Source organism: Diaporthe amygdali (assembly GCF_026229845.1).
Source record: "Diaporthe amygdali strain CAA958 chromosome Unknown NODE_24_length_778219_cov_64_757418, whole genome shotgun sequence".
In the NCBI taxonomy this organism is placed as follows: domain Eukaryota; kingdom Fungi; phylum Ascomycota; class Sordariomycetes; order Diaporthales; family Diaporthaceae; genus Diaporthe; species Diaporthe amygdali.
The window spans coordinates 482993-497275 of NW_026517044.1; the positions used below are offsets into that span (position 1 = coordinate 482993).

The 14283-nt window shown below is 54.3% G+C and overlaps 2 protein-coding genes across 2 annotated transcripts; both read left to right on the forward strand.

Annotated features, from left to right (window-relative positions):
- Positions 1 to 4912: 4912 nt before the first annotated feature.
- J7T55_010770 (glycosyltransferase family 48 protein) lies at positions 4913 to 10838 on the forward strand (the record flags this gene model as incomplete). Its single annotated transcript, XM_053130873.1, has 3 exons — positions 4913 to 5085; positions 5147 to 10447; positions 10502 to 10838. 3 exons carry the CDS (start codon positions 4913 to 4915, stop codon positions 10836 to 10838), a joined length of 5811 nt encoding a protein of 1936 aa, XP_052991051.1.
- Positions 10839 to 11799: 961 nt separating this feature from the next.
- Positions 11800 to 13546, forward strand: J7T55_010771 (serine palmitoyltransferase; the record flags this gene model as incomplete). Its single annotated transcript, XM_053130875.1, has 4 exons — positions 11800 to 12131; positions 12199 to 12712; positions 12778 to 13269; positions 13334 to 13546. 4 exons carry the CDS (start codon positions 11800 to 11802, stop codon positions 13544 to 13546), a joined length of 1551 nt encoding a protein of 516 aa, XP_052991052.1.
- Positions 13547 to 14283: the final 737 nt, after the last annotated feature.

Below are 14283 nucleotides of genomic sequence, written 5' to 3' on the forward strand. Positions count from 1 at the left end.
GATGCAGCTTATCTACGTAAGTGCAGAATGTGGAGTGGAATTTTGGGTGTGGTGGTTCTTGCTGAACAAAATAATGGAGGGTGTCCGAGGGGTGTCGTAAACATGTTTCCACAGCAACGGGCTGTCGAACTGAGCACCCAAGTATTGCACCGTGAGGTCCACTCTCGACGACACAGGCTGTACGGTACACCCAAAAGCCCTAAAATTCACAAAAGGTTCAACCTGTAGGGCAAGATGCGTTCTTGGTCACTTCGCGTACCGTCACTCTGATTGACTTTCGCTTGAGCGCTCTTCCTGTTGGGCTCCCTGCTCGGGACAATCGCCTGCAAACTCTCCTACCTCGACATACACAGGTACGGATGCGTGCCTAGGTACACACTCAGTGATACTATGTGACCTCAGAAATAGAAATATCGGAACCACATATTGATTCGCCCTGCTCCAAGATCGGCCATTCAAGCCACGAGATTGTACTACGCGGGCTTCGTCACATTTTGAGATGCTCGGCTCGAGACGAGAGTTCACGATGCAAAGCATAGGCAAGCATTGCGTGGCTTTTGCTCTAGATCACGTACCACAGCATCTATGGCTGGGACTGATGCTGTGCAGCAGTATCATATCTGTTACACTGCCATGTGAATGGCCAACTACCAAAAGTCTCTGCTCGATCGTAGAGACTGACATGAGGGCAGTGCATATGAGACATAAAACTGTCCGGCGTGTAACACAGCCAAAGGAGTCATATGACCCATATGAACTTTAAAATGCCTGGCGAGCACAATCAACACCAATAAGACACCGGCCATTTATGCATGCACACTCTTGACGAAACTGTAGATAGGCAGGCTGGCTGGCAGGGCTCGGTTAGTCTCGTGGTGTTCAGGCTTATTGAGTGGGTAGTATTCTCATGGTCGGGTCTGGCACGGATTCCTACTTGCAGCGTTCAGCCACCGAAAAGCGTCTGGCAGTTGGTGGCGTCGCGGCGCTGCCCGGTCGGACGACCGTAAGACTCTGCATTCTGAGCACCTGCCATCCATCTATGGGCCTTTTCCTTGGCTCGTGAAGAAGGTGTGCAATCAGCAGAGAGCAGCGCGGGCAACAGACACAAACACAGCATATAAGGGCGTGGCGCCCGCGTGACATTGTGGCTGCTGATGACGACGTAGAGCAATGTCGACTCGACCACGGCCCGCCTCATGCATTATCACGAGTGGGTGAAGCTGCCACATTGCACGGACGCCCGGATCTTCCAACCCACTGCTTCACTTTTTCCTCCGTTGCGTTGGGCGAGTCCTGTGGGAGGCCGTTGGGGAGGCGTCGCCAGCGCCAACGCCAGCGCCATCGAGCCCGTCAGGGCCGTGCAGGAGGGACGGAAGTGCCGGGAATTAGACAGGGAACACAGTGCCAGGCCGAGAGAAGAGACGCCGCGCGGCATCCCTGGCCGATCTAAAATAGGTCTCTGGGACGGTCGCTCCTTAACGTGGGGACCCACTGCATATGGTCGGCGGGCCACCCAGCGCATCCAAATTTCTGGGAAACCTTCCCCGGTGCAATGGCATGGCCAGAACTGAGGATTGGTAAGCTGCTACACGACACCGTCCTCGGCCCTTCGTATTTGAACATGCGCCTCTGCAGAGCACAGCACTATCCTCAGTCTGCCCTTGTGCATGAAACTTTGCGGGTGGTGTGGTGGCAGCTTGGTGAATACGACGGCACTATGGAATGGAGTAGGATCCTGAGTGGGATCCTCAAAGCTTGCTTCTGTCGATTATCTCTCAAAGCCCCCAGTTCCCAACAGCACAGCATGGCCCGGCCCATTGACTGGCCGCGGGGTGGGATGATTTGTGGTTTTCTAGGTGGGTGCACATATGGCCATCACAACAAGGTGATCACAAAGCTCGATGATGCCGTGGAGGTTTTTCATGATGACGTCGAGAGTGGCAGGCAGGTGATGGAGATCCTCTACACACTTTTTTTGGGCTCGCAGGTCTGCAGTCTGCAGCACTGCAGACCCAGCGAACGCGATCCACGGTCCACTGTTGCGCGTTGAGCTGTTGCCGTGCAGCACAGTGCGGTGGCTGCGCCGTCCCTCGCATTCCCATTACGAGCTCGTCTGCATGAGGTGTGTGCCTAGCCTAATCGGCCTAGTCAGCGCCTGGTTTGGTATGGCGAAGGGTGTGTGTGTACTGTGAAGGTGTGAAGTCGTCAGGGGTAAAATGCGCCAGTCCTTTGTGGCGAAACACGATCAACAGGACGCGCGATTCGAGCAGCCAATCCGGCCGAATCTGCTAGGTCTGTCAGGTCTGCCAGCCATTGTTATCGTTCGGGCTGTCGGGCAGGGCATGGTGAAGTGCTGATCTTAGCTGGAGGCCATTTACAGCATTGACGGGTGGCAGCCGGCCCAATTGAGGCTTATTATTGTCCTAGAGAGCCAGAAACGTTCGACGCCAGCTGGCAGAGGCCTTGGGTGGCAAATTGGGAGCGACGGCTGGCGCCATCGCCGCCTTTTAGTCCGCTGTTACATCCCGAACGTCTCTCGTTGGTGAAATGAGAATGCCCACAACAATCGACGATGACGGCTAGGAGCCAAGTGATTGTCGACGGGCCGCATGCACGTGTACATGTGGTCCCAGCAATTATTATCGTAGCCCACCCTACGTACAATGTAGTCTAATGTTGCTCGCCATCCCGTCGTCGGATCGGAGTCCGTGGCCCGGGTGGACAGGCGGGCTGGCCAGCCGGGATGGATCATATGCCTGCTCTTTGGGCTGTGTGTCGATCGTGAGCCTGGCAAGGCAGCAAGGATACGATACACGGTACAGACCATCAAGGGTGGAGGCAAAATTGCTTCAATGCCTCTTCGCAGGGGACCCAGACGGCAGACGGCAGGCGAGCTTGTTTCATCGTCATGAGGGCCTGTCGCTTCGTGACAAAACCTCCCCATCAATATCATTGTCAACAAACTACACCCAGTCAGCCCCTCCTATAGTTCATCCGGTCGAACATGTGAGCGATGCATGTCCATCCATGAGCTCATCACAACACATCACAGCACAACTTAGTGAGGGGACCATACAGTCGGGGAGCATACATGAAAACAGCACAGGACAGCACAGGGCGTCCCAGGGCAAATGCAAGGCTGGCCAGCATCACAGATATCCATCGGTTGTATGTGTGATAAATGACAGCCGGGTCCTCATCAAACCTTGCCAGAAGCAGCATACAGTACGTAGCAGAAAACATAGTGAATGGAAGAAGCAGAGAACGGGAAATGGAACAAATGGGGCCCGGGAGTTTGAGCTCCATGCTGCCGTTACTAGTCCACCCGGGCACAGGAGTCGAGCACACACAGTATGGGAGTTGGTGATAAGATGATGGCCTGCGCACAGCCACTCCCCACCAGCTACAGTACGGACTCGATGTTCCAAGGTTGTAGTGTATGCAGCTGTCGGCCAATCCCCCTCTGCTCATCTCCCAGGAGAGGCAATCAAGGAAGGCCGTTCATGAGAGCAAAGCAGGTCAGCAGGGGAGCTCCTAGGGGCGGCCAGGACAGTAAGGACAGTCAGATAGAGTCTGTACCTGGTGCAGTGCCCTGCCAGTGCCTGTGTTGCCAACGAGCCAACAATCGATCGGAGGGAGGGGTGTGTTTGCAATTCCTTGTACAGGATGCTCGATAGTGGCCGCGCATTGGGCACCGTGTCCAGTCACACTGTCAGACACTGTAGGTGTGGGTGCGGCCCTGATTGGAAGTGATGGAAGAGAAAGCAGGGTGTGGCCCCTGCCCCCCTGCCATCGAAGTCACTCCTGGCACCTGCAGCCTCCTTTTCCCCCTTTCCAAGTTCCCGCCGCCCACCACAGGACAGGCCACACCATACACCACCTCCTCGCCTAGCAGCTCTCTCTCTCTCTTCCCCCCAGCTCGGTTTTTTCCATAACCAAGAAAACCGGTCTTCCAACTTTCTTGGACCGTACTTTTCCTGAAATCTCGACTCCCTCACCTTCCTCTTTTCTCACCTCACCTTTTCCCTTTCTACACTCGCTCTTTCCCGACCTCTCCCCTTCCTCCTTGCAGCCTCTGTTCTGCTTTCTCCCTTGCCGGCACCGCCCACCCAGCGCGTCGCCGACTTGCCGTTCGCTGATTCACCTAGTGCCGATCCATCAATCCAATCGCTACGGGGGCCTTCGCCAGTGCCACCAGCCCACCTGGGGAGAACCTCAAATCAGCCAGCCTCTCGGCCACCCCAGGCTTCTACAGCGTTTGAGGGATCGTACCAAGGACCAGCTACGGAGAAGGACGAAGTCTAGAACAGCAAAAGAGAAGGATACAGAGAAGGAGAAAGCAATCGTACCAGGATTCTTGCCAACACGCCTTTCTTCAACCTGTCCAGTCCATCGCTCGGCACCTCCTGTTTTGGAATTCGGATTGCACAGCCTCCACCTCGGATCATTCACATTCAAGTCACGACTGCGTGAGGATAATAATCATATCGACTGCTCTTCAGCACCATACTATTCCCTCCACAGAGCACGTTCATCGCGACTCTGGCCGGCTACTTTTTGATTTCAATCATTCAGCACAGCACAGCGCAGCACGGACTATACTTAATAATCGGCTCCAAAGTCGGTCTTTTTTCGGTTGCTCCCCCATTCCAGTCTTCATGAGTCTGATTGGTGAGTTTCACTTCCTTTTGTTCCCCAGCAACTTCAAACGCGGGACAGCCAAGGAACCACGTCGCGCCCCCCTGTAGGCCCTGTCCTGCTGCTGCACCATGACTGCTGCGCCTTGATTGCTGCACCAACAACAATCGGCACAACGGTCCCATCTCGTCAATGTCACAACCCGCATCCTCTTCTCAGATGATCGATCCATTCGCTGACAAGAGCTATTCCCGGTTTAGCCATCTAATCCAACATGTCGGGCTATCCGGCCAACAATCATGACTATGATGATGGCTACGGCCATCATCAGCAGGGAAACACTGATTCCTACTACGACAATGACCAGGGTCAATACTATGACAATGGTTACGATGCCCACGGCGGCGGCCACGCCGCCCAGGGACAGGAGGGCTACTATGACGAGTCGTAAGTCTTACCCTCCGCTGGAGTCCTAATCCCGAATGACACTGACAGGCTCTGCTTTTAGGGGCTACTACAACTCCGACCCGAATAATCCTTACCACCAAGATGGCGGCTACTACGAAGGCCACGAACAATACGGCGGCCAGGACGGTTACGACAATGGCTACTATGACCAAGGTTACGACCAAGGTGGCTACGGTGGCCACGGTCAGCGCCGTGGAGGCTCTGAGGAGGATTCCGAGACTTTCAGCGACTTCACGATGAGATCCGACATGGCTCGAGCTGCCGACATGGACTACTACGGTCGAGGCGACGAGAACTACGGCGGATATCAAGATGGCCAAGGCGGCCGTGGCTATCGCCCGCCGTCCTCGCAAATCTCCTATGGTGGCAACCGTTCATCAGGTGCATCCACGCCAAACTATGCCATGGACTATGGCAACGTTTTGCCCGCTGGCCAACGCTCTCGAGAGCCGTATCCCGCATGGACGTCAGAAGCTCAGATCCCCCTTTCTAAGGAGGAGATTGAGGACATCTTCCTTGACCTTGCAAACAAGTTCGGTTTCCAGAGAGACAGTATGCGCAACATGTACGATCATCTCATGACTCTGTTGGACTCGCGAGCTTCGCGTATGACTCCCAACCAGGCGCTGCTCTCCCTCCACGCCGACTACATTGGCGGAGACAACGCGAACTTCCGCAAGTGGTACTTCGCTGCTCACCTCGACCTCGACGATTCTGTTGGGTTCTCCAACAGGAAGGGCTCCAAGTCGAAGAAGAAGGCCAAGAAGAAGAAGGGTGAGGCCGAGGAGCAGACCCTTGAAGATCTCGAGGGCGACAACTCCCTCGAAGCTGCTGAGTTCCGATGGAAGACCCGCATGAACCGCATGTCTCAACACGATCGTGTGCGACAGCTGGGTCTGTACCTGCTTTGCTGGGGTGAAGCCAACCAAGTTCGTTTCATGCCCGAGTGTCTCTGCTTCGTGTTCAAGTGCGCCGATGACTACTTGAACTCGCCAGCATGCCAGAACTCCGTTGAGCCCGTGCCAGAGTTCACCTTCCTCAACAACGTCATCACGCCTCTGTACCAGTACTGCAGAGACCAGGGTTACGAAATTACCAATGGAGTCTATGTCCGACGTGAGCGGGACCACAACAAGATCATTGGCTACGATGACTGCAACCAGCTGTTCTGGTACCCTGAAGGCATCGAGCGTATCGTCCTCGAGGACAAGTCGAAGTTGGTCGACGTGCCCCCTGCTGAGCGGTACCTGAAGCTCAACCAGGTGAACTGGAAGAAGTGCTTCTTCAAGACATACAAGGAGACTCGTTCTTGGATGCATCTGATCGTCAACTTCAACCGTATCTGGGTCATCCACTTGACCGTTTTCTGGATGTTTACAGCCCACAACGCTCCGTCTCTGCTTGTCCCTAATTACGAACAGCAGGTGAACCAGCAACCAGCTGCATCTGCCCAGTGGTCCATTGTCGGTTTCGGTGGAGGCATAGCATCTCTCATCCAAATCCTGGCGACACTTGCAGAATGGGCTTACGTTCCCAGGAGATGGGCCGGTGCTCAGCATCTTACCAAGCGACTCCTATTCCTCCTCCTGGTCTTCGTCATCAACGTCGCCCCTGGCGTGTACGTTTTCTTGCCCCAGGCGACGATCAAGGAGTACAACGCACACCAGAACTCCACCATTGCCCTGGCTCTAGGTGTTGCACAGTTCTTCATCGCCCTTATCACCTTGATCTTCTTTGCCATCATGCCCCTTGGTGGCCTGTTTGGCAGCTACCTGGTGAGCAAGAAGTCTCGACGCTACGTGGCCAGTCAGACCTTTACCGCCAGCTGGCCTCGGTTGAAGGGCAACGACATGGCCATGTCTTACGGCATGTGGTGTGTTATCTTCGGTGCCAAGTTCGGTGAATCCTACGGTTTCCTGACTTTGTCGTTCCGAGACACCATCCGCTATCTGGCCATAATGGACACCAGTAGCTGTCTGGGTGATACTATCCTCCAGGCCAAACTCTGCAAGTACCAGCCAACGGTTCTCCTTATCTTGATGGCATTCACGGATCTGGTGTTCTTCTTCCTCGACACGTATCTCTTCTACGTCATCTTGAACGCCGTGGTTTCTATCGCCAGATCGTTTTACCTTGGTTCGTCCATTATGACGCCATGGAGGAACGTCTTCTCTCGTCTACCGAAGCGAATTTACTCCAAGGTGTTGGCCACGACCGACATGGAGATCAAGTACAAGCCGAAGGTGCTCATTTCTCAGATCTGGAACGCCATCGTCATCTCCATGTACCGAGAGCATCTCCTTGCCATCGACCATGTGCAGAAGCTTCTCTACCACCAGGTGCCTTCCGAGCAGGAGGGTAAGCGGACACTGCGTGCTCCGACCTTCTTTGTGTCCCAGGAAGACCACTCCTTCAAGACCGAGTTCTTCCCCTCCCACAGTGAGGCAGAGCGCCGAATTTCTTTCTTCGCGCAGTCCTTGTCCACACCAATTCCTGAGCCGCTCCCTGTGGACAACATGCCAACATTCACGGTCCTCATTCCTCATTACAGCGAGAAGATTCTACTGTCTCTCCGAGAAATTATCCGTGAGGATGAGCCGTACTCGCGTGTCACCCTGCTGGAGTACTTGAAGCAACTGCACCCTCACGAATGGGACTGCTTTGTCAAGGATACCAAGATTCTGTCGGATGAGACTGCGCAGTACAACGGTGACGAGGAGAAGGCCGAGAAGGACACCGCCAAGAGCAAGATCGATGATTTGCCCTTCTACTGCATCGGTTTCAAGTCTTCTGCCCCAGAGTATACGCTTCGAACCCGTATTTGGGCTTCGCTTCGCTTCCAGACCCTCTACCGTACCATCTCTGGTTTCATGAACTACAGCCGTGCTATCAAGCTCCTTTACCGCGTTGAGAACCCCGAGGTTGTCCAAATGTTCGGCGGCAACTCCGACAAGCTCGAACGTGAGCTCGAGCGCATGGCTCGCCGCAAGTTCAAGATCTGCGTCTCTATGCAACGGTATGCCAAGTTCAAGAAGGAGGAAATGGAGAACGCCGAGTTCCTCCTGCGCGCGTATCCTGACCTGCAGATCGCCTATTTGGATGAGGAGCCACCTGCGAACGAGGGCGAGGAGCCGCGTCTGTACTCCGCCCTCATCGACGGCCACTCTGAGATCATGGAGAATGGCATGCGAAAGCCGAAGTTCCGAATCCAGCTCTCTGGCAACCCCATCTTGGGAGATGGCAAGTCCGACAACCAGAACCACTCGATCATTTTCTACCGCGGTGAATACATCCAGCTTATCGACGCTAACCAGGACAACTACCTGGAGGAGTGCTTGAAGATCCGAAGTGTCCTCGCTGAGTTCGAGGAGATGAAGACCGACAATGTTTCTCCTTACACTCCTGGGGTGAAGAACAACTCCCCTGCTCCTGTTGCTATCCTTGGTGCCCGTGAATACATTTTCTCCGAGAACATTGGTATTCTTGGTGATGTTGCCGCCGGAAAGGAACAGACATTCGGTACTCTCTTCGCTCGTACGCTGGCTCAGATTGGCGGCAAGCTCCATTATGGTCACCCCGATTTCCTCAACGGTATTTACATGACCACGAGAGGTGGTGTCTCCAAGGCGCAAAAGGGTCTGCATCTCAACGAGGATATTTACGCCGGTATGAATGCTGTCCTGCGTGGTGGTCGCATCAAGCACTGTGAATACTTCCAGTGTGGTAAGGGTCGTGATTTGGGTTTCGGTTCTATTCTCAACTTCACGACCAAGATTGGAACTGGTATGGGTGAACAGATGCTGTCCCGAGAGTACTACTACCTTGGTACTCAACTGCCCCTGGACCGATTCCTCTCCTTCTACTACGCCCATCCTGGATTCCACGTCAACAACATGTTCATCATGCTGTCAGTCCACTTGTTCATGCTCTGTCTGATCAACCTCGGTGCCCTCCGGCATGAAACCATCGCTTGCAGCTACAACAGGAACGTCCCTATCACGGATCCTATGTACCCGACAGGTTGCCAGAACACCGCTGCGCTGATGGACTGGGTCTACCGCAGTGTCATCTCCATTATCTTCGTCATCTTCCTCGCCTTCGTACCTCTGGTTGTACAAGAGCTTACCGAGCGTGGAGTCCTCCGTGCCTCTACGCGTCTGGCTAAGCAAATCTGCTCTCTGTCACCCTTCTTCGAGGTGTTTGTCTGTCAGATCTATGCCAACGCTGTGCAGCAAAACTTGTCCTTCGGTGGTGCCAGATATATCGGTACCGGTCGTGGCTTCGCCACTGCTCGTATTCCCTTCGGAATCCTGTTCTCCCGTTTTGCTGGACCATCGATCTACTTTGGAGCTCGCATGCTGTTGATGTTGCTGTTTGCAACCTTGACGATCTGGCAGGCCGCTCTGATCTATTTCTGGATGTCACTGCTCGCCCTCTGCATTTCGCCCTTCCTGTACAACCCCCACCAGTTTGCGTGGAACGACTTCTTCATCGACTACAGAGAATTCCTTCGATGGCTTTCTCGGGGTAACTCGGTCTCTCACGCGTCGTCTTGGATCGCCTACTGCCGTCTTTCCCGTACCCGGCTTACTGGATACAAGCGCAAGGTCGTGGGTGAGCCTTCGGGCAAGCTGTCGGCTGATGTGAATCGTGCTCACGTAACTAACGTGTTCTTTGCCGAGATCATCGCCCCGCTGCTGCTGGCCGTCGTTACCTTGATCCCATACCTGTTCATCAATGCGCAGACTGGAGTCCACGACACCGGCGGCGTCTTGAAGGACAACGATTCGGATGCGAAGCCGACCGCTGCTCTTCTGCGTGTCGGTATCGTCGCTCTTGGTCCCATTGGCGTCAACGCTGGTGTGTGCGCGGTCTTCTTCGCGATGGCTTGCTGTATGGGCCCTGTATTCAGCATGTGCTGCAAGAAGTTTGGCAGTGTCCTCGCTGCGATCGCGCACGCCATCGCCGTCATCATGCTCCTCGTGTTTTTCGAGGTGATGTACGTCCTTGAGGGCTTCAACTTCACCCGGACCATCAGTGGCATGATCGCAGTCATCGCTGTGCAGCGGTGGGTCATGAAGTTGATCATCACCTTCGCCCTCACGAGAGAAATGAAGACCGACCAGGCCAATATCGCCTTCTGGACAGGTAAATGGTACTCGATGGGTTGGCATTCGATTTCGCAGCCCGCACGAGAGTTCCTTTGCAAGATCACCGAGCTTAGCTTCTTTGCTGGTGACTTCATCCTGGGGCACGCACTCCTGTTCATAATGTGTCCAGTGATCCTGATCCCTCAGGTGGACAAGTTGCACTCAATCATGCTCTTCTGGCTCCGTCCTAGGTACGTTCTGAAACAGTCCCTGACAAAGAAAGAAATACTAACACTTTGACACAGTCGGCAAATTCGTCCACCCATCTACTCGCTGAAGCAGTCCAAGCTGAGAAGGAAGCGTGTCTTCCGCTACGCTCTTCTCTACTTTGTGCTCCTGATCCTGTTCCTGGTGTTGATGGTGGGCCCAAGTATCGCGGGCAAGTACGTGCCCACGTCGATGCTCTCCATGCTGGACAGCACAAACCTGCTCCAGCCCACAGGCCAGGACAACAACAACACGATCGGCGAAACGGAAACAGGCACAGGTGCAGCATCCTACACGGGAGCGCTGCTGACGATGACTAAAGCGTCGGCATCGGCATCAAGCACGGGAGATGCTGCCAAGATCCGTCTCTTCTAAATCGTTGGGGTCTGTATCATAAAAGGAAAGAGTGGAGATTTTCTCTTTGAGTGGGGAGTGAGGAGGCCTTTGCACATGGCACGGTGTTTTTGTTACTCTTTGCTTTATCTTTGGAGGGCGGGGGAGTACATTGTATTGATTTTGCGATTCCTTTCGACTAGTAAACGAAAGGATCATGGGCATGGTAAATGGTTGTCTAGACTCGCCGCTTCGGCACGCACGCACGCACACTCACACTGGCACGCATTCTATATTTCTCTGGATGTCTGTTCTCAATGCCGGTAGGCGGCAAGATGAATGGCATAATTAATTGAAGTCTGGAAGCTACACTCAGGATCTGCTTTTCTCGCATAGGGTGGTCAGTCACTCGAAAGTTGATGGTTGGTTCTGGGGCCGATTGTCGGTAGCCCCGGAGGGGGGTTCCCCTTTCCCATTTTATGCTGCGCATGAATCGGGTTGGCGGACTCCAGGCACGGTGTAATTAATGTGCAGCACAGGATGTGAGTGCGAGTGAATACATATAGGTTGCAATGCTACAGAGGAGACTTTTCAGATGCATGTCTGGTTTTCTACAGTGCTTGTTATTCTGACTGAGCGAGGCGGAATCAGTAAACGAGCGAGGATTTCATGCGGGAGTCCCGTTATGTAAGCCAGTCACAGGTCAGTCGGTACTCGGTAGGTACCCTGACCTAGTGGTGGGTTTCATCGGTCCACGCCAACGCAGTGGGTGGGTTACCGCTGTTAGTTGAGATTGCCCCTGATCCTGCGCTGGCCACGGTAACGACGACGCGCATTGATTGACCATCGTCACCCGCCTTAGGACTTTTTTCCCCGTCATCATCAGCGTCCTGCTCCCCGTCACATTCTCCCTACCCTTCCGCCTTTCGGGAATTTCGATTCTCTCTGCAACCCCCCAACCCCTGTGTCTTCTTCATCACGGCAGCAGCACTGGCACGTCACCATGGATCTGCACGAGATCCAGGCACAGGTGGCTGTCCTGCTGCGCGAGGCTTCGCAGACCTTCCAGAAGGTCCCCGGGTCTGCCGTGCTCATCCGTTACGTCCAGGCCAGCTACCAGAACGACCCTATTCGATCCATCTTCGAGCTGTTTCTGCTTATATTCTTTATTCGCTACCTGCTCAGCCCATCCTACGCGACAAACGATTCCAATTACGTCAAGCTCAGCGAAGATGAGATCGAGGAGCTGGTCGAAGAGTGGCAGCCCGAACCTTTGGTCGGCAACCAGACCACCACTGAGGAGTTAGAGATGGAGAGGCTTCCTGTTATTGTTGGGTATGTGTCGCTGCATGTTGAGGGCGTCTATCAACCAAAGCAAGACTGACCACAGGGCCACCTGCAGCGCAACCGGTCCCAAGGTCAAACTAGCGAACGGCCGAAGCGTTACGAATCTGGCCTCATACAACGTCTACAACTTCAATGCCAACGAACAGATCAAAGAGAAAGCCATTAATACCCTCCGCACCTACGGCGTCGGCCCCTGTGGGCCGCCGCAGTTCTACGGAACACAGGATGTCCACATGAAGACCGAAGCCGATGTTGCGGCCTATCTGGGCACCGAGGCATGCATCCTCTATGCGCAAGGCTTTTCTACCAGTTCCAGTGTCATTCCAGCGTTTTGCAAGAGGGGAGACGTCATTGTTACCGACCGCGCAACCAACTATCCAGTCCGTAAGGGTATCGAGCTGTCGAGATGTACCATCAAGTGGTATACCCCGGGCGATTGGGATGATCTGGAAAACGTCATGAGACAGGTTGCCCAGGACCAAAAGAAACAGAAGAAGCTGACGAGACGTTTTCTTGTGGCCGAGGGCCTCTCCGAGACCACCGGCGCCTCGATTGACCTGCCACGCATGGTAAGCAGAGAGACCCTTGCCAAGATGGCTGACGCCAGTCGCTGACGGTTCCGTTCGTCGCAAAGATCGAACTCAAGGAGAAGTACAAGTTCCGCATGATTCTCGACGAGACCTGGTCCTTCGGAGTCCTTGGCCGGACTGGCCGCGGCGTCACCGAGGCCCAAAACGTTGATCCTGCCCAATGCGACATGATCATCGGTTCGCTGGCTGGCCCCTTGTGCGCCGGCGGTGGCTTTTGTGCTGGTGACAAGAACGTCGTGGCTCACCAGAGAATCGCCTCGATGGCGTATACCTTCTCTGCGGCTTTGCCCGCCCTGCTGGCCGTCACGGCGAGTGAGACCATAAACATGTTGCAGACTAACCCCGAAATACTTGCCTCGTCGCGAGAGAACATACGCGCGGTGCGCGCGCAACTCGACCCGCGGAGTGACTGGGTCATGTGCACGAGTGCCCCGGAAAACCCAATTCTTTTGCTGGTGATCAAGCCAAATGTCGTCCAGTCCAGGCGGTTGTCCTTCGAGGACCAGGACCGAGTACTGCAGGAATCTGTCGATGAGGTAAAATCTTTCTCTCCGTGCGTAGAATCGCCTTCTTTGCTGCCGCTAACTCGGAACTGGCCAGGCCCTCGCGAATGGTGTCATGATCACACGGCTGAAGACGGCACTAATCAACAAGAGCGTTGGCGGCGGTCACACTCAGCCTGCCCTGAAAGTATGCGTTACGACCGGTCTTTCCAAAAAGGAGATTGAGAAGGCCGGAATAACCATCAGGCATGCCATCACCAAGGTCATGACGAAGAAAACGAGCAGCAAGCTGTCCTTGCCTGGCTCATGACCACTGAGCACCCAGTCTTTATCTACAAATGACTATGTATATGGCGCTATGCATTCTGAGGTAGAGCGGCTTCGGCAGTCTGAGGCAGGCGAACGGGGCACCTCCCGAGGTCGCGAGAAGAACTGTCTCCGAAGCTTGGGGTAACTTCCCTTCAACCATCCCAAGAATGGTGGTGGGACGACAATGCATATGGAATTAGACTTATTTAATGATCGAAAATAACAGCTACAGGTGTTATGCCCCCTTGCTCCCGTCATGTCTCATGTAGTGCGTCAATTGCGTGCTCGGGTGAGACAAGTGGTGAGATTGGAAAGGACACCGATTCTCTTCCCGTTCCTATGGGATGACCTATTCTGGCCAGGCCGATTTGATCTGCGAGGGGCAAGCCGGCCCAGAATAGAGCGTTCACGCAGTTAGACAAGACCAAACCACGGTGACAACAGAGAGAGGGGGATGCATTCAAGGAGAACGTTCAGAGAGATGTGATGAGCTTGGACGAAAGCTCAAGCAACCAAGTGGTTGGTCTGTTGTCCTACCAACGAGAATGTGCAAAGAAGCACGAGGGGGAGCGGTTGAGCAGGAGCTCCTGGGAGCCTTGCTCGTTCCCGCGTCTTGTGGATGGATTGTGGACGCCCAGAGTGAGGCGCGACCCGCCTTCTCGTCTCCTGGAATGCACAATCTCAACAGTCGGCAAGCGCCATGAATGGAATAGCATCGGTCAACCTTTTGACCATATT